At 41.9% G+C, this 22,852-nt stretch overlaps 1 protein-coding gene across 4 annotated transcripts in view; it reads left to right on the forward strand.

Annotated features, from left to right (window-relative positions):
- TRUB1 (TruB pseudouridine synthase family member 1) overlaps window positions 1–6,929 on the forward strand; it is a 33,197-nt gene extending 26,268 nt beyond the window's left edge. For 2 of the 4 annotated variants that reach the window (XM_026799697.2, XM_005481569.4), the window contains exon 8: window positions 1,285–6,528. In XM_026799697.2, coding sequence (XP_026655498.2) covers window positions 1,285–1,499 — 215 coding nt within the window. In that variant the 3' untranslated portion in view covers window positions 1,500–6,528. The other 2 variants (XM_074545280.1, XM_074545281.1) reach the window with 2 other exon arrangements.
- The last annotated feature ends 15,923 nt before the right edge of the window (window positions 6,930–22,852 follow it).

Raw genomic sequence — 22,852 nt, forward strand, 5'->3', positions numbered from 1 at the left:
TGTTATTTTGCAGAACTGTAGTGCTATCACTTGTTTTTATATACTCAGGTAATTTCCTTAGGGGCATGGGGGAATGATGGCTAAATAATTGCCAGGGACCTTGGGGGCGAACTGATAAAAATGGAGCAAGCAATAGCACTGAGCAAGATAATGCAAGGCAAGGGGGGGATGTTTTTTCTCCTCTCTTTCATGTGTTAAAGCTAACTCAGATTAAGGATGAGAAGAAGAAAGATACTGTCTTTTTAAACATTATTCATCACATTTTGAAAACAGATTGCACAGAACATTACCATGCACATAATAAACCCTATCTGCTGGAAAGACTTCCACACTGGTGATGATTTTTCGAGTGTTTTCTTTCTCCTCTGCCTGAACAGTGAATAGTTTTGCTTTCCCACAGGGTTATTTGTCTTGTGCTCTCTATCTATCAAACTGCATGATGGAGAATGGATAATCCATTTCTAACTTCTCTTTTTTTTTTAAATGATACATTTGTAGGAAGGCAAGTAATGTGGGATAACCCTATGAATTTCAATGTTGTTATTTGTGCTTAGGCAAGTCCAAGTTTCTGTTACTGCCTTCTGAGCATACTGGCTTATGTTTAGCCCTTTAATGAAAACCAAGATAAAGTCTGTCCATGGCTGGCTTCTTTTCAAAAATTGAAAATGAAATAAAAACCTTCCTGCATCAGAAAGTATGGGAGAGAATATTTTAGTGTACCTGTGTGCTTACAAGTCAGTGCTTGTTGCTGTTATGTTTTGTAGCTTCTTGATATGTAATTATGTCCTGCTGGTATTCATTTAACATAGGAGAGTATTTGTATATATTTTTTTATTTTTCCTTATCTTAGTTTCTGTTATCCTGGTAGGCAGCACAGGATAAAAATGTTAAAAATACCTCTTGAAGGCAAGAAGTGCTAAGGCCTCAAAATGTGTAAAAAAATAGTTCAAGGTCACTTGAGAATGCAGAATGTTCTGCTTACATCTTACAACATTTTTTCCTCACTTTCCATTCTGATCTAAATCTGGGAAAACTCTTGACAGCTTTCTGTCAATTTCTGAACTCTTTACTACACTGGACAGTTATTGAAATCAGAGGACATCCTTGGGTCAAATTTAAGAAGATACAAATGAATGATGAATCTTCATGACCTTCCTTGTCAAACAAAGCAGAATAACATAAAAGGCTACATACAAAAATGTATATTTAGTGAGCTGGAAGTGGTTACACTTTTCCAGTTTATCCATGTGCTTTGTCCAATCGCTGTTTCCTCCTTTGCTGCAGAGCTCTCCACCTGTGCGTCGGTGCAGGAGCTGACGCGCACCAAGCAGGGCCCGTTCACGCTGGAGGAGCACGCCCTGCACGAGGACAAGTGGACAATTGATGAAATTGCTCAGTCCCTGGAGCACTGCAGAGCTCTGCTCCTGGGAGAGCCAGCTCGGAAAAAATTGAAGACAGAGCATCCTGGTGAATCTGCTGTGGTCTGTGAGGATAAGTGATAAGTTGGATCAAGGAAAAAGACTGGATGATTGAGATGCTTTAAGATTGGATTGGGATTGTCTCACCTCCTGTGTAAATCTACAAGTCTCTGCTGGGAAGGTGACAAGCTGCAACACAAGAGAAATGGTTCTTTTGTTTCCTGGGGTTAGAATGTGCACTGAAGATGTTCAGTGCTAAGTGTTTCTTGATTGTTTACTTTCCTTCTTGCACACCATAACTGATGCCAAATTTTTATAGACTTTTAAAGAACTTTCAGGGTGCAAGATGACTGCTCTTGAGAATTCATCAATAAAAAGGTTATATACAATAATATCTGATAAATGTGTTCCAGAAAATGTTTCTTTTTCTTTGCAGCTGGTAATGAAATCCTGAAATACCATGGTGACAAGTCCCTCATAGCTTAAAGGACCCAAGAATGTGGTGTGGCAATTTGCTTTCTTGAAATTCATTTCAGGATATATCCATTTTACCAGAGTTTTTCCTATGCAGGTTGTTCCCCAGTCAAATGTTCCTAGAATGCAGTATATGAGAGTGCTAATATTTTAAGTCAAGGGAATAGTTTTAAGTCCAAATAATCCCTGAAGATGATGGGTTTGTGCCTGCATCTTACAAAAAAGTGATACATTAAGTGTTGATTCCAAACTTATTTTCAGTCTAAGAAATTAAATGAATATTGTAAAGTTCCTCATTGCAGGATACCCTTCCAGACATCTATATGATTTATTTTTGTTTTCTATACAACAAGAAACTGAAGTCTATGCAAGATTAATGAAGGTTTTGTTTAGAAGGAGGATAGACTTTGTTTTATTCAGTAAACAATTTTCTTCCTTTTTATATTCTTGTAAAGAACTTAAAGGAAATGTTGAAAATAGCACAAGCAAATTGAAATGGTAGAGCACTACAGCAGCAGCATATTTAAAGTACAATATGAATGAAGTAATGGATACAAGAAATTCTAATTTCAAGGATGAAGAAAAACTTGTGTCCAGTGAGGTAACAGTGGGAGATTTTTGTTTCTTTTTGGGGTGTGTTTTCTGGTACTTTGGGTAGAAACAGGGAAACAAGAGATTTTTTTTTTCCTAAAGAAATCAAAAAAAGCAGAAAATTTAATTTTCCAGTATGCTTATCTTGAATGATCAAAGCCTTTCATTGAAACACAGCTTCTCTTACTGTCCAAATCTGTATTTTCCAGTTTATGTTATCCCAATGGTTTTCTAGATTAAGTTGTCATTCATCTTCCTGATTTTTGAAAAATAGCACAGTAGATATAATTCTGTTAGTCTCCTTCTTTCATCTTCAGGGATTTATTTCTTTAAAAATCAGTGCAATTGAGAAATGTCTCTATTAATAGGGTACATTTGGATACAGTGTTGTAAGTGTCTAACACATTCTTAATCTCATCTGTTTGTTTAATGCTCACCAAGCCTTTCTTGCTATTCCATTTCAGAGCCCCTGATATTTTTAGTTTCAAAAGAATTCTATTTCCATCAGCTTTTTTGTTAGCTTGCAAGTGGTCTGCTGTAATTATTGCTAACAGATCTGTGATCCTGAGAAGACAGGATCTGCTCCATAGTCTAGTCATTGGAGAGGAATGGAATGGTAATTAAGAAAGGCATCTTGTGGACATCAACAAGTTCTGGTTTGGGCTGCAAGTCCTGATGCATATGGAAAGCATAGGAAGAAGTGGAATGCACTTGTTCATGTTCAGGAATCTGCACAGAATCATTCAGGCTGGAATAGACCTTTAGGACCATCAGGCCTCACCATTACCCCAGCAGTGCCACGTCCACCAATTCACCAGCTTTAGCCTTTTTTCCTGGAATCCTCTCTGCTTCCCCTGTGCATCAGAAATCAAGGGAGAATTTCTTTATCTCAAGTTAATGACAGACTTCTCCCCACATAACTCCTGTTGCAGTACAGAAGGTATTTCCCTCTGCAGCTGGGTAGCAGGTGTGTTTGGCTGGACAAACCCATGGCAGGCAGCAGGAAGTGTTGTTGGAAAACACAGTGTGAAGAGTGAATAAAGCCATGAACACGTTATGCAATAAGCACTGATGAGTGTCACTCCCATTCCATTCCTAAACACTTGAGCTATCTGCTCAAACATTCCAACTCCTCAGGCTCCTTCCCAATGCTTTCCCTGTGTGCTGGGCCTCACTTGTCTGCTTTATCCCAAGTTCCTCAATGCTTTAATGGTGCCCTGAGCCTGTAGTTCCACTGAATAGTTACTGGGAAGCTGCTGAAAAGTTCAGGAATAGCCTTTTTAGTTATGTTTTAATAAATGTTTAACCCAGTATCTTGAAACTATCCAGATTTGGACATGTTGTGTTCCCATGGGAACCTAGGGAAATACTTGTTTTAACTTCCTTATTCTTACTAGCATGCTCATCCCAGAGCTACCAGACTTCAGAATTGAGGTATATCCACAGCAAAATGTATTCTTGTTAGAAGAAAATATTTCATGATCCTGGATTTGGTTACTGACAGTCATGATAACATTCAAGAGGAAAAATGTGTATACAATATTTCTGAGATTTAGAGTTAGTACTGAGATCACAGCTGAAGCAAATGGTAGTTAATAGAAATTTTATGGTACTCTGGCCAGAAAATGTGTCTGTGATTTACCATTTCAAATGTACCCATGACACAGATTGAAAGATTTGTCTGATTTAAATGAATGTTGTTCATGGGGAAAGTCCTGATGCCAAAGTGTGTCCTGCTTTTTGGGCTGAGAATTGTCTGTCCTAATGTGGACTTGCTGTCTCCATGGAAGTGTGGTACCATAGCCTGGCCCTGAGTGCTCCAGTGCTGCTGCTGCTTTGGTGAGTTTGGCAAGGGCTTCAGAATTTGTCTCCCTTCAATGTCTCTGCCTAGCTGGCTGCCTTTCTTCCTCATTTAAATGGTAGTTTTCACTTTATAATATATTCCTGCTACCAGCAAAGTAAAACTTTGAGTAACTCCCCCAGTTTTGGGATACCTTATTTTTTTATAGATGGTGAATTTGCTACTCTGTGTATGAATTTGCTACTCTGTGCATGAATGGCTCCCTAACTTATGAGTAGGGTCATGCTGTTTGCTTGGCAGAGTCAAGGAGTGAGTTTGCAGAGGTGTTAATTTGATTAAAAAGTCCTTGCAGAAGCAAAATGAGTGTGTGACTGCCATGTACAGCCAGAGGGAAATCACAGAGACAGTGAATGGATTCAGCCAGCCTGGGCAAAATTATTGTCTCTGTTTAAAAGCAGTCATTGTTTCTAATAGCCATGGGTTTAATTCTCTTCTTTGTGAGACCTGATTAGGTAAATCACCAATAGTTAAAGGCATGTGAGGCAAGCAGGTTTATCATGTGAATGCTTATGTCTGCTCTGGGTGAGGAGATGCCACATCTCTGCCATCAGCTGCTAAGATCATACAGGTGCAAACAGGCAAAGCAAGAAGTTGGTAATTGGCAGTGGGTGGTTGCAGTGCCGGAGAAGAAAAGGACTATATTGCAAGAAAAAACCCAATATTTTGCAATTCTTGTTTTGGGGAAATGTTGGAAACAATGCCATGGTTCAGAGAAAGTGGCTGCCTGAGAAACAGGCCTATGGTTTTGTTATGGGTGTGGATGTCTGGGACTTTAATCCTTTAATCCTCACCTCTAGCTGCAGGAAGTGGGTTAAATCAAAGCTGCAGCCTCTCCCCAAATTCTCCATGTCTCATTGCTCCATGTGGATGCTGGAGCAATCTCCTGCCCAAACTCTGGGCTCTAAAGGGGATTGTGTGGCTTGCCCAGAAGTTAACAGGAACAGAATGAGGAGGACAAAAAATGAGGCAATGGAAATTGAAATATAAACACAAAATAGCCTCCTTCTTGCCAGACATATTCATTTTAGGTTACAGCTCTGTGTCTGGCCTTTCCACTCTGCATCCCATTACCTTATCTACTGTCTGAGACAGTTCATCCTAAAACTTTTCTTATCCTGTCTTTTGAATTCCTTTCTGGGGACATGGGAGCCTTGGGGCTGTGTGGTTTCTGGGGGACAGGAAAGCTGGTAACAAAGCAGAACTGAAAAGGATGAGGTGTGTCTGGTCCTTTTCTCACCATGACCCTTTTGTAAGAAAGATGTGGTTCTGAATGCTTTAGTGCCATTTCCCTGGGACATGGGATTATTTTAGATATTTCAGATTTAAGTACTTCAAAGTCAAATCTGCAGCTGAGTGCATGCATTAGAAACAAAATGCATCATTTCACAGATGTCACGCTACTTTCAGTGGCTTCAGAACATGATTTTACAGCTTAAAAGAAGGGGGGTAGAAAAGGAACAGCAAAAGGTAAGTGCATATTTCAGTTCTTATATTTTTAAAGTAGATGAACTCAGTTTTGGTAATTATGTAAGAAAAGACATCAAGTGTTATAATGGAGAAAAAGTAAAGAGAAGGAACACATTTTTTACTGCCTTTTCTGTTTCTTTTAGCACAGAACAATTAGCTTAAATATGCCATTTCAAAGCTTAAGAAGCTTTTATGTGGAAATGCTTGAGAGATTGTTACTGTGTGCTGATGTGAAAAAAGGCATTTATTTTCATTTCAGCAGTTGAAAAGATAGTTTTCTGTGATGCCCTTCAAAAGGCAGTGTTTTCTTTTGCTTGTGTGAAATTACAGTAAATCCTTGGCATAACTTCCTCTTGTGAGTGGTGTGTTCACAGTAAATCATTTCCTGCAGCTGGCTGTCCTGGGGATCACAAAACTGTTTCAAGTTCTGCAGGTACCTACTAGGCATTCCCAGTGGAAATGGAACATTTTGTGCAAATGTATTTAGAAAACAGGACAAATTCTCAGTAATCTTTGCTATGCAGATTGCTCTTTTGGTAAAATAACATCCAGGCTGCGTTAAACCTCGCAGTTTAACGCGAGTTGCTTTGTGTACAGTTTTTTACTCTTAATTTCACAAAGGGCACTGGCAGACTGTTGATTTCTTGTCCAGGTGATTAATTTCCCCCAGCTGCTGCATACACAGGGACATTCCTGGCTTTAACCTCTCCATTTGCTCCGTAGGATTCCCAAGGACGGCAGAAAGGAGCGCGCGGTCACCCCCCTGCCCCAGCCATGGGCTGCTCTGTGACGTGTTCATGGTGCAAATAAACCAGAATGGTGGGAGAAGAGCCTGTGCCTCATTCTGCTGTCCTGATAACCTCCAGCAAAAGATTAAGAGAGCAACAGGGGACAACAATTTTCCAGTAATTCTCCCTCCAAGTAAGAATCAATGGGAAACGGCAGCAAGGTCTGTGGGTACAGAGCTCACCTAAAGCATGTGATTATTTCTTTTGACCTCAATGAGAACACTCCTGTCCTGTTTTATTAAATTATGTAAGTTATTACTCACTGAATTAAGGCCTTGTGTGTTTCATTTTCACCTATCATGGTTTGGGTTTTTTTTTTCCAATTTAGTAATGTGAACTGATGGTTTGAAAAATTTTATTGCTTCTACAGGAGAAAAAAGAGACTAAAATAAATATTAATGGTGTGGCACAACACTTAGAATTGTTCCATGTCTAATGAATATGTAGCAGTTCTATTTTCTACTTAAACACAGAAATTGTCAGAATAGAATTAGTGCTATTTTTAAAAAAAAATGTGTTTATCTAGGAAATTAATTTCTCTAGGGAGTGCTATTAAAGGCTGTACAGAGTGGAGAAACTTATTTGAGTGTGTTGGTGATCTGTTTCTAGAGTTAGGAACATTTTTATTGAATTGTGTGCCATATCCCTGTACCTTTGTACCAGTTTTGTCTGATTTTCTTTGCTGTACCATAGATGTGAATTCCTGGAAAGAGCACAGTGATAACAATCCAAGCTGCTCTTCAGCCATCCCTTTCCAGCAGTGGAAATAGGGAGTGCACATCCCCCCTTTGCTCCCCTGCCTTAACAAATCCAAGCTGGTCCTTCAGAATTTTATAGAAGCAACCCAGAACTAAGCCATGTTACCACAGAGAAAGCAATGAATGGGATTTCAGGAGAGGAAATTTTGTGGAAGCAGAGCATGTTTCATGGGGGCAAAGAGAGAACTCAGCAGGATTGCCTATCCCCTGAATCAATATTTTGATACTGAACACACCACACCAGAGAGATTTTCCAAGGAAGTGCATTTTGTAGAAGAGCATCAGGAGTACAGGATCACAGGGGTCAAGCTCCCACCATTTCTCTGTGGGATTATCAGAGTAATTGGGTGAACTCTCACCTCTCCTTTGCTAAAGGAGCTCACTGCTCCTGTTTGACTCTTACACTCCAAGGCGAGTTTTCAAGCTCTTTGGTCAGCTCTCACAATTCCTGCAGTTTTCTGTGACTCTGTACACACCAGATGTGATTCAGAAAGCAGCTCTTGACTCTGCATTTTTTAAATTTTCACCTTTTAAGTTTAGAGGAAAAAAAAAAATAGAAAGGAATGCCTGGGAGCACCTCTGTTTCAGGCACAGGCTTCTTGCTTTGTGCTGTTGTGTCAGGTAAACCTGGCATAGAGAGGGCATCCCATGAATCTCTCCCTGTGTAAGGAAAACACCCCTTTCTCCCATCACTTCTGGATCCTGTGCATGCTTGGGGTTTTTTTTTCAGAGTTGGACAGCTTTTCCCAAACCCTCCTGCTCCTTGGTACCTTGGAATCATTTATCTCTCACTGCAACAATGAGCTGGTTTCATAACTGGCCCAAGGCTATAAAGCAAAGTTACAGTCTGGGGATGCTGCTGACTGTGGTCTGGAAAGGAGAAAAAAAATTGGCCAGGAGCAAGTAATTGTTGAATGGCAGAAACACCTGAGAGGTCTTGGTAAATCAAGAAAAATGGCTGGTGTCTGAAAACACTGGTGTGGTACAAGGCTGCAAAAAAATGGGATTCGGCTTTCCAAGGTGTTTTTACAGCACTTGGCTTTGTTCTTTCTCAGCAATGTAACAGCACTCCCAGAAAAGTGGGATTGTTGGTATCCAGTCACACTGTTGCAGGTTTTGGGAAGCTCAGCTGATACAGCATTTGTTTATTTTCTGGTAGAATTTTCTGTATATGTAAATCCTTCAGTAAAATGCAATAGGTTGTCAGCAAAGCTGGAATTCAAACTCAATTTCCAGTGAATTGCAGTGCACTTCCCAAGGAACAGCTCTGGAGGAGTCAGGGGGCCCTGTGGCTCCATTCTGTGGGGTGCAGAGTTCTTGCTCATGAAGGTTCAGGCATTTTTCAGGGATTTTTTTTCAGCTGGGAAGAAAAAGAAATCTTTGGCCTCAATGTTAGTGTATTTTACCCTTCAGTGAGAAAAATGTCTTTCAGTGTTTGTTTGGAGATAAGGTCAGCCCAGTGACTTGTCTGTTATATATAACCCAAGCCACAGGCTTCATCTTCCATTCTGGAGATTTATTTGACCCAGAGAGACCAGTGAGGAGCTGCAGCCAAGGGAAGAAAACACTTTATTTCTCCAAACTGATGAAATACCAGATGTGTGCCCACAATGGAAGAAATTTTAGGCTACAGTTACCTGAATTCATTTGCATAAAGGAATAAGAAACTTTCTGTTGTGTCAGCTTATTTCATTTCCTGGGATGTTCTCTCATTATGGGGGATTACTTTAATTCTGCAATAATTATAATTCAACCCCATTGCTGTGTGCATCCCAGTGTATGGCTGCAGAGAGAGATCTGATTCTTGCCTCTAAAATCTGCTGTCTGTAGACTCCAGTGTGAGCTGAGGACTTCAACCAAGCCCAGCTGATCTCGTTGTTTCATTGACTATGAAAATCTTTAAAAAGAGAGTGAGTATCAAGAATGATGCAAAAGAGGAAAAAATATTTGTATTTTGAAATATTTATTTTGGCAAATAAACCTGTCAGTAATCTCAGGGTTAGCAGGGAACTTCTCCAAAGCAGGGATTAATGTCTGTTTAGAGAGGAGGATTCTTAGACAAGCTGTTGAATATTCTGGTCAGTGGGCTCAGGGAGCTACTCAGGCCTGACTGCCAGCTCAGGGGTTGCTCCTCACAGGCTCCTGCTAAGTCAACAGGATTTAATTTGAGCTTGTGTTTCTGTCATGCCAACTTGGTCAGTTTGTTGGCTGCTCTGTCAAAGTTACAGCCTGGTGCATCAGAGCTTGAGAGCTTCCACACAGCTGGCTGAGTCCAAGTGATCAGAATTAACTCTGTAGGAAAAATGCATTGTATGAAGGAGCAAAAGTTGGAGTAGGCATCAGGTATGCAGGGAAAAATGTGAGGAGGAGGGAATTTTTTTGGTTTTTTTTGCTTTGCAACTCTGTTTTATTAGAATTTATTTGGTTTTGGTTTACTCAAACTTAGTCTCTGCAGTCTATGGCAGGCTGAAGGTAGAATGAAAAGAAGCTGCAAATTCACAGAAATTGGCCAGGTCAGAGCTGTTATTGCTAATTGCAGAACTGTCAATGTCATAAGGTTGTGTCATGTAAAGGCATTTTTAGGTAGTAATTAATATTTACCTGCTTGTCTTGCTCATCTGGAAGTTCTTCATCTGCCCAGTGATGCTTCACAGAGGAGGAGTCCAGGAGATGAAGGTATTAATGTGCTTTAATTTCATAAGCAAATGGTGGACTCAGGACTGTTGACTCATGGTCACAAGGGTGTCAAGCAGGGCTTTAAGGCAATTATTGAGGATTTTAGTTCACTTAGAGTAGGATCTGGCTTGTGAACGAGACAGCATTAATGTGAAACATTAGAATTGCTTCCCAGACAGTGTGTGTATCACAGCAGATGATGTTTTACCTCTCCATATGTTTCCCAGTTGAAGTAGGAAGCCAGACAAATCATGAGGAGAGGAAATAAACATCCATGTTTATGGGTGTGAACTCTTAACAGCAATTAAGATCAACAGATCTCTTAGTCTGAAATTAGCAGTTACCTGGATCATGGCTTATTCCACCAAATTGAAATTCTGCTTGCCATATAATTTAGGATTCAGGTACATAAGGTTATTGGAAATATAAACTGGTCCCTTAGGGCAGGAAATGCAAAAAATGCATAAAATGTATAAAACTATTTTTTAATATTTTGGGGAGTAGTTTTATGTGCCTTAAAGCTTCCAGCTTGCATGTGATAAAGTCAAATTTGATCAAAACAACACATGCAACCTGCTGTGCTCCCCTCACCCCTTCACTAATGGCAGAATATCTGCCTGTCCTTTCTTGTAATTAGATCCGTCTTAAACACTTCAGCTCAAAAATGCCCAAATATTTCCTCTGACTTCACTGACATTATTCCAGATTAATACTTGTGTGATGTAGAGCAGAAATCTGCCCTGGAGAATGTGGAACCCCAAAGGCATTCACAAAAGCCATTTTTTAATAAGAGCACAAAAAGAAGATGTTACAGTTGAATGTCATTTGTCATTGTCTCCATTTGCTTGTACCCAGTTGTAAAGGAGGGATGCAGGGAGGCTCTGCCATCAGCTGCTGGCTCAGTCCTGGTTCCAAAAGAAAGCCCAGAGCCCCAGGAGTCTCCTGTGAGCCCTGGGCTGATCTCTGAGGCCGCTGCTGGGAGTCCCTTTGAACCAGCCTGTCCTGTGGCTTTGCTGCTTGCCTGGGCTGTTATCTGAGCCCTCTTTAACTGGCTACTTTCAAATGTAATCGAGGATGTTGTGTTCAAAGCACTGAGCTTTCTGAGAAGGGCTTTGCACTTTAACAAGTCATCTTCTGATGCAGTGAACAATGACCTCTGTCCTGTTTTGGGTAGAGATAAAGCTAACATGGAAGGTTCTGGCATTCTTTAAATGTCCCAGCTAAATATACTTTTATATTTCTGAGGTCAAAAATGCAGATGGCATTTCAAAGTCTGGGTTTTACTATTTTCTTTGTTCTCTAAGTAATTCCTTTTACTCAGCACTACTAAAGGAGTTCAGGCATAAGGGCTGTTCTTTTATAATGCCACATATTTGTATTGCACCTCTTACCTGGGGATATGAAAATAATTTGCAAATGTTAATTAAGGGTTCCACCTTAGTCAAGTGCTGAGGCACTGACAGATTTTCTCTGGGAAAATGAGTTAGGAGAGGGTTGGAGAGCAGTGCAGGGTCCTGTGTTCCATCTCACTGACCTTGACCTCTCCTGACTGCTCTGTCTTTGCCCTTCCTTTACCTGCTGCTTTGTTCTGGAGTTGTTTATGGCAAAAATACCTTCCCAGTGCGGGAAAGCCCACAAAAAAGCCCCTCTTTCAGTCTGGGCTTTAGGAACACCATAACATAAATGGGTTTATGCTTGTGGGCTCAGTGTGTTATCTGTTGGTGGATCCATGAGGAGCAGCAGCTCGTGGGCCAGCAAAGCTGTGCCTGAGCTTTGTGTCAGGTTTGCTGTGCAAAGAGGGTGAGTGCCGTGGAGCTGGGCCTTCCTCCCTCTCTGGCATCCCCAGGTGCCTGCACAGCCTCCTTCCTCCTTGGGAAGGGGAGCTGCAGGTCAGCCAGGGGCAGGGCACACCTGGAGCAGTGGGGTGAGGTGTCCCAGCTCGGCAGCTGCAGAATCCAGGGAGAGCTTTGAGCAGCTGGCAGCAAACTCAGCACCTGCAGCCCCACCTGTGTGTGTGCTGGTGGGATGGATGCTGGACTCTCTGTGCCTACTGAGCACTGAGCAATGGCCCACTCACACTGCTGGCTGTTCCAGCAGCCTGAGGAAAACCTTAGCATCAGCTCCTGATGAGCAGGGAGTAAATTCTGCTGAGCAGAGAGGAAGGATAGTGAAGGACTGTGTTATTTAAAAAATCTCTCTTGCACCTGCATGAGACAGCTCTGCTGTGGCACCACTGCAGCTTGGGCCACCTCAGCAGAGGCTGCAGGCAGATTTCTGGGGTGGCAGCTCCCAGGGTGGGAAGACACTGAGCAATTCCCAGCTCTGAGCAGGAAACAGGACAAACTCTATCACCCAGCCCTTGCTTGTGCTTCCCTGGCCACCCTGACTGAGCAGCTCATCCACAGCCTTGCAGAATTGAGAATAAAATTACCTTTTGCAAATGAATAGATATTCCAGAACTTTTTTGGTTTACAAACAGATTGATAGAAAACATTGGTTTCTAGCCTGATCAGAGAAATCACTGATGTATAGCCAATTAGTGCATCCAGCAAAAATAAACCAAATTTGCTATTAGTTACAAGACTAGTACTAAACCAATAAAAATATAAGGCCTATAAATTATTAGAAAGAATCTCACTACAATCAAATAACAAGTAAATACTGTCACCTGCATTTTGGAAAATGTTGAAGAACTGTAGGAGCTGTGATGCCCTGGAACACAAGGCTCTGTGAGAAAATGTTAAGAAATGATGAAAATGTGCTGGTGATGAAGGGTAAACCTCAGAGCTGTTCCATGTGCAGCTGCAGATTCCACTCATCAGAATATGGACCAGAAATTTCATGGCTGGAAATTTGTTCTGTGGTCCTTGTTATCCTCATTCCTGATGGGATCTGCTCTGAGGACCCTGAGGACCTTCTCCTCCCTTCTCCCTACCACAGACAAAGATTTAAAGCCTGGAGAAAGTTTATCCAGCATCCTGTGAGAAAAGCTAAAATTTCTTCTAGATTCACTGCCAAGGTTGCAGGATTGTGTCTTCTGTTAGGAAGATTTGATTTAGACTCTGCAGATGCCACCTGCAAGCAGAGTTAAACGTCAGTCTAGCTTAGATCTCTTTCAGTTCAGGTCCTAACCTGTGGCTCCCTTAGCCCTGTCAGATGCTGTTGGAAGGTTTGGTTTGGTTTTAGGCCAGTGCAGGAGGAAGGAGAGAGACATCCAATAATGTAGGAACTGCAGAGAGTAAAACTTTGATTTTTCATATGTTTGTGGGCATGTTTGTGGTGTTGCAGCCAAGGGAGTTGTATCCCATGAAGTTCAGGTGATGAGTCTAGGTTTTCTGGAAGATGAATTACTTGGTTTTCATTTTATGCAATATTGGAGTGCAGCTAGACTGAGGGGGTTTGTGCTTCTTTTCAGATATTTGGGAAGTGGAGATGCTGACCCTTAGGTTGTAGCTAACAGTGCCATTACAGGAAAATCTCTTCTGTCAGTAACTCCTCTCTCCTGGCCTAGTTTCCCCCCAGCAGCTGCACAGCATGGCACCAGCACTGTAATTCCAGTCTCAATTTATGGAATCCTGTTAAAGTGCAAGTTGCACTCTCATGCACTGCTTGTTCTCCAACATGTTAAAGCAGTTAGAAGATAAAGGAGAAGGGGGAAAGAAGGCACAGCAATGTAATAATAAGAGTGGAAAGTACATTTTCACATCTAGTCATCTAAGGAAAAACATGTTAAAGGATTCTGGGGGGATGCTGCAAGCTTGGGGCTGTGGTAGATGGCTCAGAGATTTAGAGGGGAAATGTTCATCCGTGGAGACACTGCCTGCTTCTCTCTGAGGGGCTGCTGAGCTCAGCCACAGCAGCCAGAGATGATCAGCTCTGTGTTCCTTCTGCATTCAAATTGTGCTTGAAACCATCAATAACCCGGGGTGCAAAGACAATGAGGGGCTCCAAGTGGTGCAGAACAAAAAGCTTTCTGAATACTTCGAAAATCCCAGACATTAGCATCACAATCTTTTTACTGTCTGTTCCCATGCACTAATTATAGCTAACCTGCTTTGGCAGGAGCTATTTCTGACCCTTTCAGGGTGAATTCTGTCTCAGAGATGCCCCCTCACTCCTCCTCCTCCTCCCCCAGCAGTTTCCTGTTGACCTCTGTGGTGGCAGTGTTAGTTCCCTACCTCAGCATTTTCTGTTTATAATGGGTTAGAGCTCTCTGGTCTCTACTTCACCCCACTCTACTGTTTCTATACACATTCTTTTTTTTTTTGTTTTTTTTTTTTCTTTTGGTTTTGTTCTTTTTTTTTTCTGTCCTTGATTGGCACTGTGGTTTGACTTTTGAGAGTTTTGTTGTTGTTTTTGCTGTAGTAAGGGCCCAAACAGCTGGATTTCCCCTTTCCTCTATCCCTTTGCATTGTCTATTTTTCCTTACACCTTAATGAGCACCACACTCCCTAGGTTTCCTGCACAATGCAGGTTAATCAACAGGGGTTCTCCATAATTTTCTTAAATAACCCTGCCCTTAGCTGTATTATTTACTGTTTTTTCTTTCCCTTCATTGTCATCTCCAAAACAAGAAACTGGACTTCATTTGTGATAAGCAATACACAAATAGAGGGAGAGGTTCTATGTCAAAGAAACTGAAACGTGGGAGATGAAGGATGGGAGGAAAGATGGGGCCCAGAGTGATGAGTGGTGCCCAAGAAATCTCCTGTGCTGAATCACAGCACTCCAATCCCTGAGGAGCTAAAACAAAAGTAAGATGTGTGAGGGGGAAAATATATTCCTAGAGATTTCTTCCAATATGCACTCATGTACCTGGGAAAACAGGAGAATGAAGACAGGGCAATATTCTTCATTCAAAGTGATTTTTCCCCTGGTTCCTTATTCATGTCTCTTGGTATTCATCCTTCTCTTTGTCTCACCCTGACCTAGGATCCTGTAACAGTAGGAGCCTGCTGTGGACCAGAATTCCAAAGCATGAGATGATGGATAAGCTCAGAGCCAGGGCAATCACAGGGCAGGGGCACAGGGGCAGGAGGAGCCCTTGGGATGGACAGGAGTGGGGAAGCTCCCAGGGGCACAGGAAGGGACTGCAGGGTCTGGACAGGCACGGCAGTGCTGTTCTTTAAAGGCATTACTCATAAAATAATGTGCAGGGTAGGGATGTGGCCTGGCTGTCTGTGAGACCCACTGAAGGGAGAGCATCCATGCCCAGAGATAAAACATTGAGGCACACAGGGGCCCTCAACAGCATCTCACAGCGACCCTCTTTTCCTTTTACCTCCCTCCCACACCTGGAGAGAAAGGTAAGCATCCTCCAGAAAATACACTGAAGGACTGACTAAAGAAATACCATTTCCCCCTTTTTCATTATTTTCTTCATTTCTATTAAACCATTTGTTTTCAATTCTCTCTTGCCAGCTCAACACATTTCAGGTGTTCCTGTTGCCTTCTTAATGCTGCTGCTCCTGAGCTCCTCCCTTCCCTGGTGTCTCTCACCAGCTCTCTCCAGCATCTACCTCTTCCCAGCCTCACTTTCCCTGCTTTGAACCACTTTCTGAGGGTTTCATCTGTGCCTTTTCCCTCTCTGCAGCCTGGGGAAGGTGGGGGCAGCTTTCTCTAAGTGAAGGGAATGTCTGTGGGCATGTACCTTAACTCTGTGAACAGCAGAAGGAATTGAATTGTCGTTTGCCAGGTTCCTGAGCTGAGCTGATGCGAGGCACTTTGCCATGGAAGGGTGCTGCAGAGAGCTGCACTCTTAAATTTTGAGTTAGAGATGTCAGCAGTGGTTACCAGGGAAACTTCTAAAATTACTCTGGCAATGTCTCTGCTCAAACACTGTATCAGATCTTGGGGAAATGGCACCGAGTGAGCAGGCGGAGATACGCTGGGAAAGTGGCACTGTGTAAGGCTCAGTGATGCTTTACCTACAAATAAAATAAAAACGTAAAGCTTTGTGCTGATGCAGGGTCTCCAGCTCTGCAGTCGTAAGCCTGGAAAAAAGCATAAGTGAAGTAAAAAGCAGTGGTTTTCTTAAAATGCTAATCAGACAATAGATTTCATAGGTTTGTAGTTAACCTCCATTTTGGGTTTTGTTTTCAGCACTGAAAAAGATAATTCACAAAAATGGTAACTTCCTGCTAATGGGAGAAGACACCCTGCACTCTGCCACCCCCAAGGCCCCAAACAAGGCAGGAGTGTAGATGGATCATGCATATTTAAATACATGCTAATTAGAAAGAACATTTGGGATTTAAGCAACTGTCAGAAACCCATAAAAGGCAGAGTTACAATTGCAGGTTCTCTACCTGAATGCTGTTAAACCTTCTCTGGCTGAGTTGGTCTGAGCCACCAACTACTGGAGATTGGGACAGAACTTCAATCACTCCCTAATTTCCCTGTGCTGGTTCTTTGTTTTGATTACTTATTGGAGGATGGCCAAAGGTAATTTATTGGGTTTGATAGTCTTGGATGTGAGGTGACACAGCTGGGTTTATGTAGGGACAAACATCTGTCCTTCCTGGGGCTGTCAGTCCACTGATCCTTGGAAGGATGGGCCTGTTACCCTCTGCCTGTGCAGAGGGAATTTTCTGTAGCTGAAAAATGGGAATTTTTCTATAGCTGAGCCTCAGGTACAAGCAGTATGTCCCACATATTGCATGTCTAGGTTGGACATAATTTTATTTTGGTCTTCACCCATACAGGCCTCTGCTCAATGATATGAAATATTTTGGTCTAAAATAGATATTTGTGTATGTAAGAAAATTTTGCTTTCAAAATACATTGTCTGGCCACATATATTTATTATTGATAACAAATGTTGTTGGGTCAGCCTCTTGATTCAATAACATTGGTGAAAACTTACAGTTATATTTTAATAGTGTTAAAAATATCTCTTGTTGCGTGGTGCTGACTGCAGAGTGCTGATGCTTCAATGGGATGATTTTTGCCTCTTCCATGCAAGAGCTCCAGGAACAGAACCCAAGCACATGAGGAATGTGCAGAGGGATCCCTGTGCAGCCAGTGACAGGTAATCCCCACCTCCAGAGCTTGGGAATGCTGCTGGGAGGAGCTGATTGCTATGCTGGATCCACACCAGAAACAGTGCAAGTAATTAATCACCATATGATTAATCAAAAGCTCATCGTGCTCTGGATGAAACAAAAAGTAGCAAACCCTCCTGGGGCTGTCGGGAAGGGGCTGTGGCTGCTGCAGTGATGAGCAGTTTTGCTCTGGGCTGTGGGTGGCTGCCCTGGCTCTCTGAGCTGGGTGGGAGTAGGTGGTGCCATGGACACCCTGATACAGGAGAAAGAATTCTCTTTGAAACTTGGTGATGATTGAAGATAACATTAATTCAAAAATATTAAAAATCAATATTAAAATATTAAAAATTATAATAATTAAAAATTAAAACATCAAGCTCTGTTTTGATTTTGTCTGCACAAAATGGTTGGGGTTTAGGCTTTGGTGTGACAGCATCTGCAGGCAGAGGAGGTTCATGGCAGTCCAGTCCTGCAGAGCTGGTGGGAGGGCGGCTCTGAAGGTGCACAGTGAGAGTGGGTGGTTGTTGGAGCCGCCTCAGGAGTATATGTTGACCTCTTGATGCCATTTCTTTATGTCTCTTATTGTTTCACCGGGAACACATTTTTCATTCTCCATGTGAAAAGCCGGTGTCCCGAAAACTTCAGCGCTTTGAGTCATGTCTGTGCTGAAGGGGTGTTACAATCTTTTTTTTCCCCACTCTGTAGCAGAAAGCCACTAATGATGCAGCCTCCCTTTCCCGAGGAGCAGAGCTGACACGCAGATCAGCAGCTCTGAGGAGCTGTGGAACATTTAATGAGATGTGCAGCGTTTGGGCTGCACAGCTTGCAGGCTCACACCCCGTGGGGAAGGGGCAGCTCTGCAGAGCTGCCCAGCCCTGCCTGACCTGGCTCCATGCTGTCCTGACCCACCACTGCCCATGCTGTCTCCTTCCTTAGCTGTAGGGCAGACACAGTGCAAGGGAAATATTCCTTTTTACTCTGAAAAGGAGAATATTTTTCCCAGCTCCTCAGAAAACCCTGTAGGAAATGCAGGGGTTTTCATCACAAGCAAATTTTTTTTTTCTCACTCATAAATTATATTTTATGTATGATTATTTGCAGCACAATATCCACACAGAGCTATTTCATGAAAACTTGGCGCTCTTAATTTAAAACCTACAAAAGTTCTTTAATCTTCACAGAGATGTGGAGAAAAGCTGTAAAAAATGTGTGTGAGTGTATAAGATATTCCTGTTTCTTTAGGGTAATGTTTAATGATCAGGCAGTGACTGAGTTTACATACATTAAATATTTATTTTTCTTCTGTAGAGCTGAATGGGGGAATGTACTCACTTTCCTGCCAGATCACTAATTGGGTAAGTGTGGCTGCTCAGGGTGTTTCTGCAGCAGCAGCTCTGGCTGTGGAACTTGTCTCATTAAAGATTTTACTGTTTGTATTCCACAAGTCACGAATTCTCCAGCTGGGGTTGGGACTTTGATAAATTGTCATTTCTTATGCTTGAAATGTAACTTTATTGCCCCTGAGTAATAAAAATTGTCAGTTTGCATTTTTATATATGTATTTTTTTATATTTTTACAGCACAAATTTCTATTCATTCTCAATGTTTGCAAAACCATGATTTTGCTGAAATCAGTGGGTTTCTACTGGTTGATCTGACTGCAGAAACAAGGCTACCCACACGTGGGATGTGTGACATTTCTTACTGCTCCTCTCTGTCTTCAGGCTCAGATTTCTGGTGGGAGGCTTTGCTCAGACCCCTGCTTGTCCTCACAGCAGGTCCATTCTCCTGGCAGGCACGAACAGCCTTGGCCTTTCCTGAGGACAGCAGCCCTCAGCAGGGGCTGGCAGCAGGGGAATGGATCCACGAACCCTTCCTGCCTCCGGCTGTGGGGGCTCTGATGCCAGCACCCACCTCCAGCTCCTGTCTCACTGTCCCTGACGCGTTTCTGGGCTCTCTTTGTTGTGCTGGGTTAATCTGGCCCCAGACAGAGTCTCCTGCACCACCAGGGCAGCAGGAGCAGAGTTGAGGCCCTGCTCAGTGCTTGTTGGGGAAGGCAGACTGAGCTGTAGGAGCTGTCCCTACTGAAGTTGTATTTTAGGCCATCCCATGTTATCTCTGGGCTTTTTTTTTTGCTCCCACAGGACAAGGATTCCCTTCCACGCTGCTTCCTTAAGCTCCCCTGAGCCCAGCTGTGGTGCTGGCAGCTTCATCTGCTTTGCTCTCCTCTGCTTTCCACACTCTGCTCTGTTTTTCAGCAGCAGAGCCCTTCTCAGGAGCTCTCTGCTTTGTTGCCATTAGTTTTTGGTTGCTGTCAGTTGCAGGTTGGCTCGTCCTTCTGGGCCTATTATTTTGCATCAGGAGAGGTCAGTTAGGTGGGAGGCAATGTTTTGTCCTCCGTTGGGGATGTTGGTTACGCTTAGGCAGTGGATTAAAGGGTTAAAGTATCCTAGGGATGTGGAGAAGTTTGAGAGAGGGGTTTGTTTTGTAAGGATGAGTGTTTGGGCTATTTTTGAAATTCCTAGGGCTGTTATGATCAGGGCAGTTATTGTAATGGACAGTGGTTTGGTTGTTGGAGGGGATTTTGTGGGGATGAGCGTTTCAGCCTGGCAGGAAGGTGTGCAGGGAAGGATCCTCCTGCTCAGCACATGAGTCACATCTTTCTTCCTCCCAGGAGAGCAATTCTGTCTCCTGTGTACTTCATGTTCTGCCCCAGCTTCATTCTGGGACTCCAACAAGTACTTTTAAGTCTTTTATCAGCTTTTGGGTGGAAAATAACATTCAAATAGAATATGGGTGCTCAATCTCCCACTTGTTTGCAAAAAGCTCTGGGATACTGAAATACTGCACTCCTCAGAGAAGGATATTTATTTACTCTCTTTCACCCTTTAATTGGGCACCATTTGCTGCTCTGAATGTTATTGCATAGCCTAAGTATCACTTTAAAAATGAAATTTATGTTGAGTCTTTAAAAGATTTTTCCCTAATGGTGTTTTAAATACAGATAACTGAACACATGGCATGTGGAGGCTTTTTCTGGTTGTTGCTGTGGTTTGGTTATTCTTGATTGTTTGCTTAGTTATGACTGGCTCTTTTTCTTGGCACATTAAAGGTATTTATGCATGGAGTGCTCAAAGGAGGCCTCATAGCCAAAATATTTGACATTACAAAGGGTCAGAGCTAAAATTCTTAGGGCGCAGCTTAGAGTCCCATTAATGCAATCCACAACTGATCATTTCTAAGGTCACATTGTGCAGGTTTATTTATCTCTTTGTAGCCCGTGAGCAGTCTAGTTAATGACTACTGCTTTTATATGGGAGAGAAAAAAAAAGAATTCCACACAGTTTCTTTGGAACTTTCATCTTTAAAAAATATTTAATATTTATGCTGTCAAACTGAAAACTTCCTTAAGGTAATGACAACTGAAACAATTCAAAATACTCCTGGAAGAAGGAGCTGTCAGCCTGGCATTGCTCCCTGCCCATCCCCTGCTCCTCTCCTGACTGATCTGCCTTGGAGCCTTTAGCTCATATGAGTCTCTCTCCTGCCTGTAAGGTTGTATATAATATTTTCCTTATGAAACAAAGGTTATTTGTAGAGTGGTTTTGGTGGTTTTTTGCTAAAAAAAAAAATACTTTGTCTGAGCCACTCCACTGTTACAGTGTTGGCTTTAAAAGCAAGATTTTTCCCTTATAACCACAAATAACCACATCCACTTAGATACACAGTAATGTATGTCCTTTCATTATTGTAATTATTTATGAGATATTACAGTATAGGAGGCTCAAACCTCAAGAAAAACCTAATTGTGTTTTTGCTTTTTTTTTTTTTGTTTTGTTTTGTTTTTTTTTTTTTTTTTTGTTTGTTTTTTTTTTTTTTTTTTTTTTAATTAGTTTGCTACATCATTCCAGTTTGGTAAGATCCATAATAAGGGAAACCCAGTCTCAGTGTGTTCTGTTCCAGAATAATCTACTGAATCTATAGTTTCCATAAATAAGTTTAAAGCTAAAGTAGACATTCATGCAAAGTAGACATTCATGCATCTACTGTCATTAACAGGGGTTTTTAATGCCTGTTATGAAATGGGTGTCACCTAAAGTAATTATTTTAGTAGAGACTGATATCAGTGAAAGCACCTGCAGGAAAGTTGTGAACTGTTCCTGCAGAAGATTCTTTTTTTCCTCTTCAATATTAAATATATTCTCTGAGCTTGAGAGGTTGATTTATTTAAGTTGAATCTGGTGATTTTATGCTGATTTATGGATTTACACTCAATGTTAACTGATGAAATGGACAGATTTATCATCACTTTGCACAAATAGATAAATAGATACAGATGCATACAATAAAATGAACCACTAATGGATTAACACAATGTTTCATAGTGAAAAATTCTACAGAAAACCCTGAATGCCCCGAAACAGAATATTTAAGGGAAGAGATCGAATTGTCCTTGTCTCTGCCAGGGTGTCTATATGCCAACAGGACCAGCTTCACAAAACAGCACTGCAAACCAAGGTACAACGTGATCATTTTTACTGTTTGAATGAACCAGAGAAACTCTAGCTAGGCCTTAACTTTTGAGTGCTTTTTTTTTTCCTTTTGGATTTCAATCCTTTATTTGATAAAGGGTATCGTGCCCAACTTCAGTGCGTGCTAGAGAAGCTGTTGACAAGACAGAGGAGTGAGCACAAGATGCAGCTTGCAGTGTGTTTGTAAATTCTGGGCACTGAGTGATGTTCCAGCTCCTGCAGCAGCATTGCCAGGGGGAGAGGTAGAGAGGTGTCATCTACTTAAGAGTTTAGACAAACAGAGAGACAGAGGAGATCTGAGGCCAGACAGCTTGCCAGTCCTCTTCCCTCTATCAGCCTGCCTGTCCCTCGTCTCTAAAACTTCCCATTGAAGAAAAAGCAAAGCCTGAAGAGCCCTGATGTGTTTGACAGCTGAGCAGGGTGCATTCAGACAAGGGCTCACAGGGAGCCCTGACAGCTTTTGCAGCCACAGGTGGGTGCTTCCATGCAGGAGGCTGCAAACCGGAGAGCAGAATGAGACCCCAGTGAGGTAGGTGTACCTGTTAACTCATAATAAAGAAAAAGAAAGAAAAGCTGAAATGATTCAACTCTGCAAAGAGAAAATGAAATTATTACAAAATCTCTGAAACCTGCTGCTTCTGGGAAACCAAAAAATATTTTGCCCAGTTCAACCATCAAAATCTGCAACCTGAAGCAGGTACCTTTCCCAAACATAGCTTTCCTTTCCCTTTTTCCTAGAAATACTCGCCACTTAGGCCTCTTGTTGTTTTAGGGAAAAAGTGTTGTTTTATTCAGTGTGGCCTTTGTAGAAGGTAGTACTTAAAGCAGCTTAAATCCAAGTTTCCCTCTTTTTGTTATTTTAATGTCTTGTCAGGAAATGTTAATGCTCCTGTGCCATTGCTTAATGGTTTTGACTGTTTCTAGAGGTCAGAAAGAACTACATTTCCTTCCATTTTTAGAACTTGCTTTTGTATCCCCTGTGTATTATCTCAAATTATTGCATATAATTTTCATTCCTTTTTTGGATTGTGCTCTTCCTGAAAGCAATGTTCTGCATTGCACGTTGCTCTGTAATCTTCTTAAGTCATCATTTCACTTGCACTGTAAATAGAAATCCATTTGTGTAATTAATGATTTTGTTATTATAGGAACATTTTTTCCCCTTTAATTTAATTTCTCTTGTGCATAGCTGTCAAACATGCTATCTTTAGCCCAGAGCTATCCAGCAGAGTGTGTTTAGGGGC

The sequence above is a fragment of the Zonotrichia albicollis genome, chromosome 7, assembly GCF_047830755.1.
Source record: "Zonotrichia albicollis isolate bZonAlb1 chromosome 7, bZonAlb1.hap1, whole genome shotgun sequence".
NCBI classification, from domain to species: Eukaryota; Metazoa; Chordata; class Aves; order Passeriformes; family Passerellidae; genus Zonotrichia; species Zonotrichia albicollis.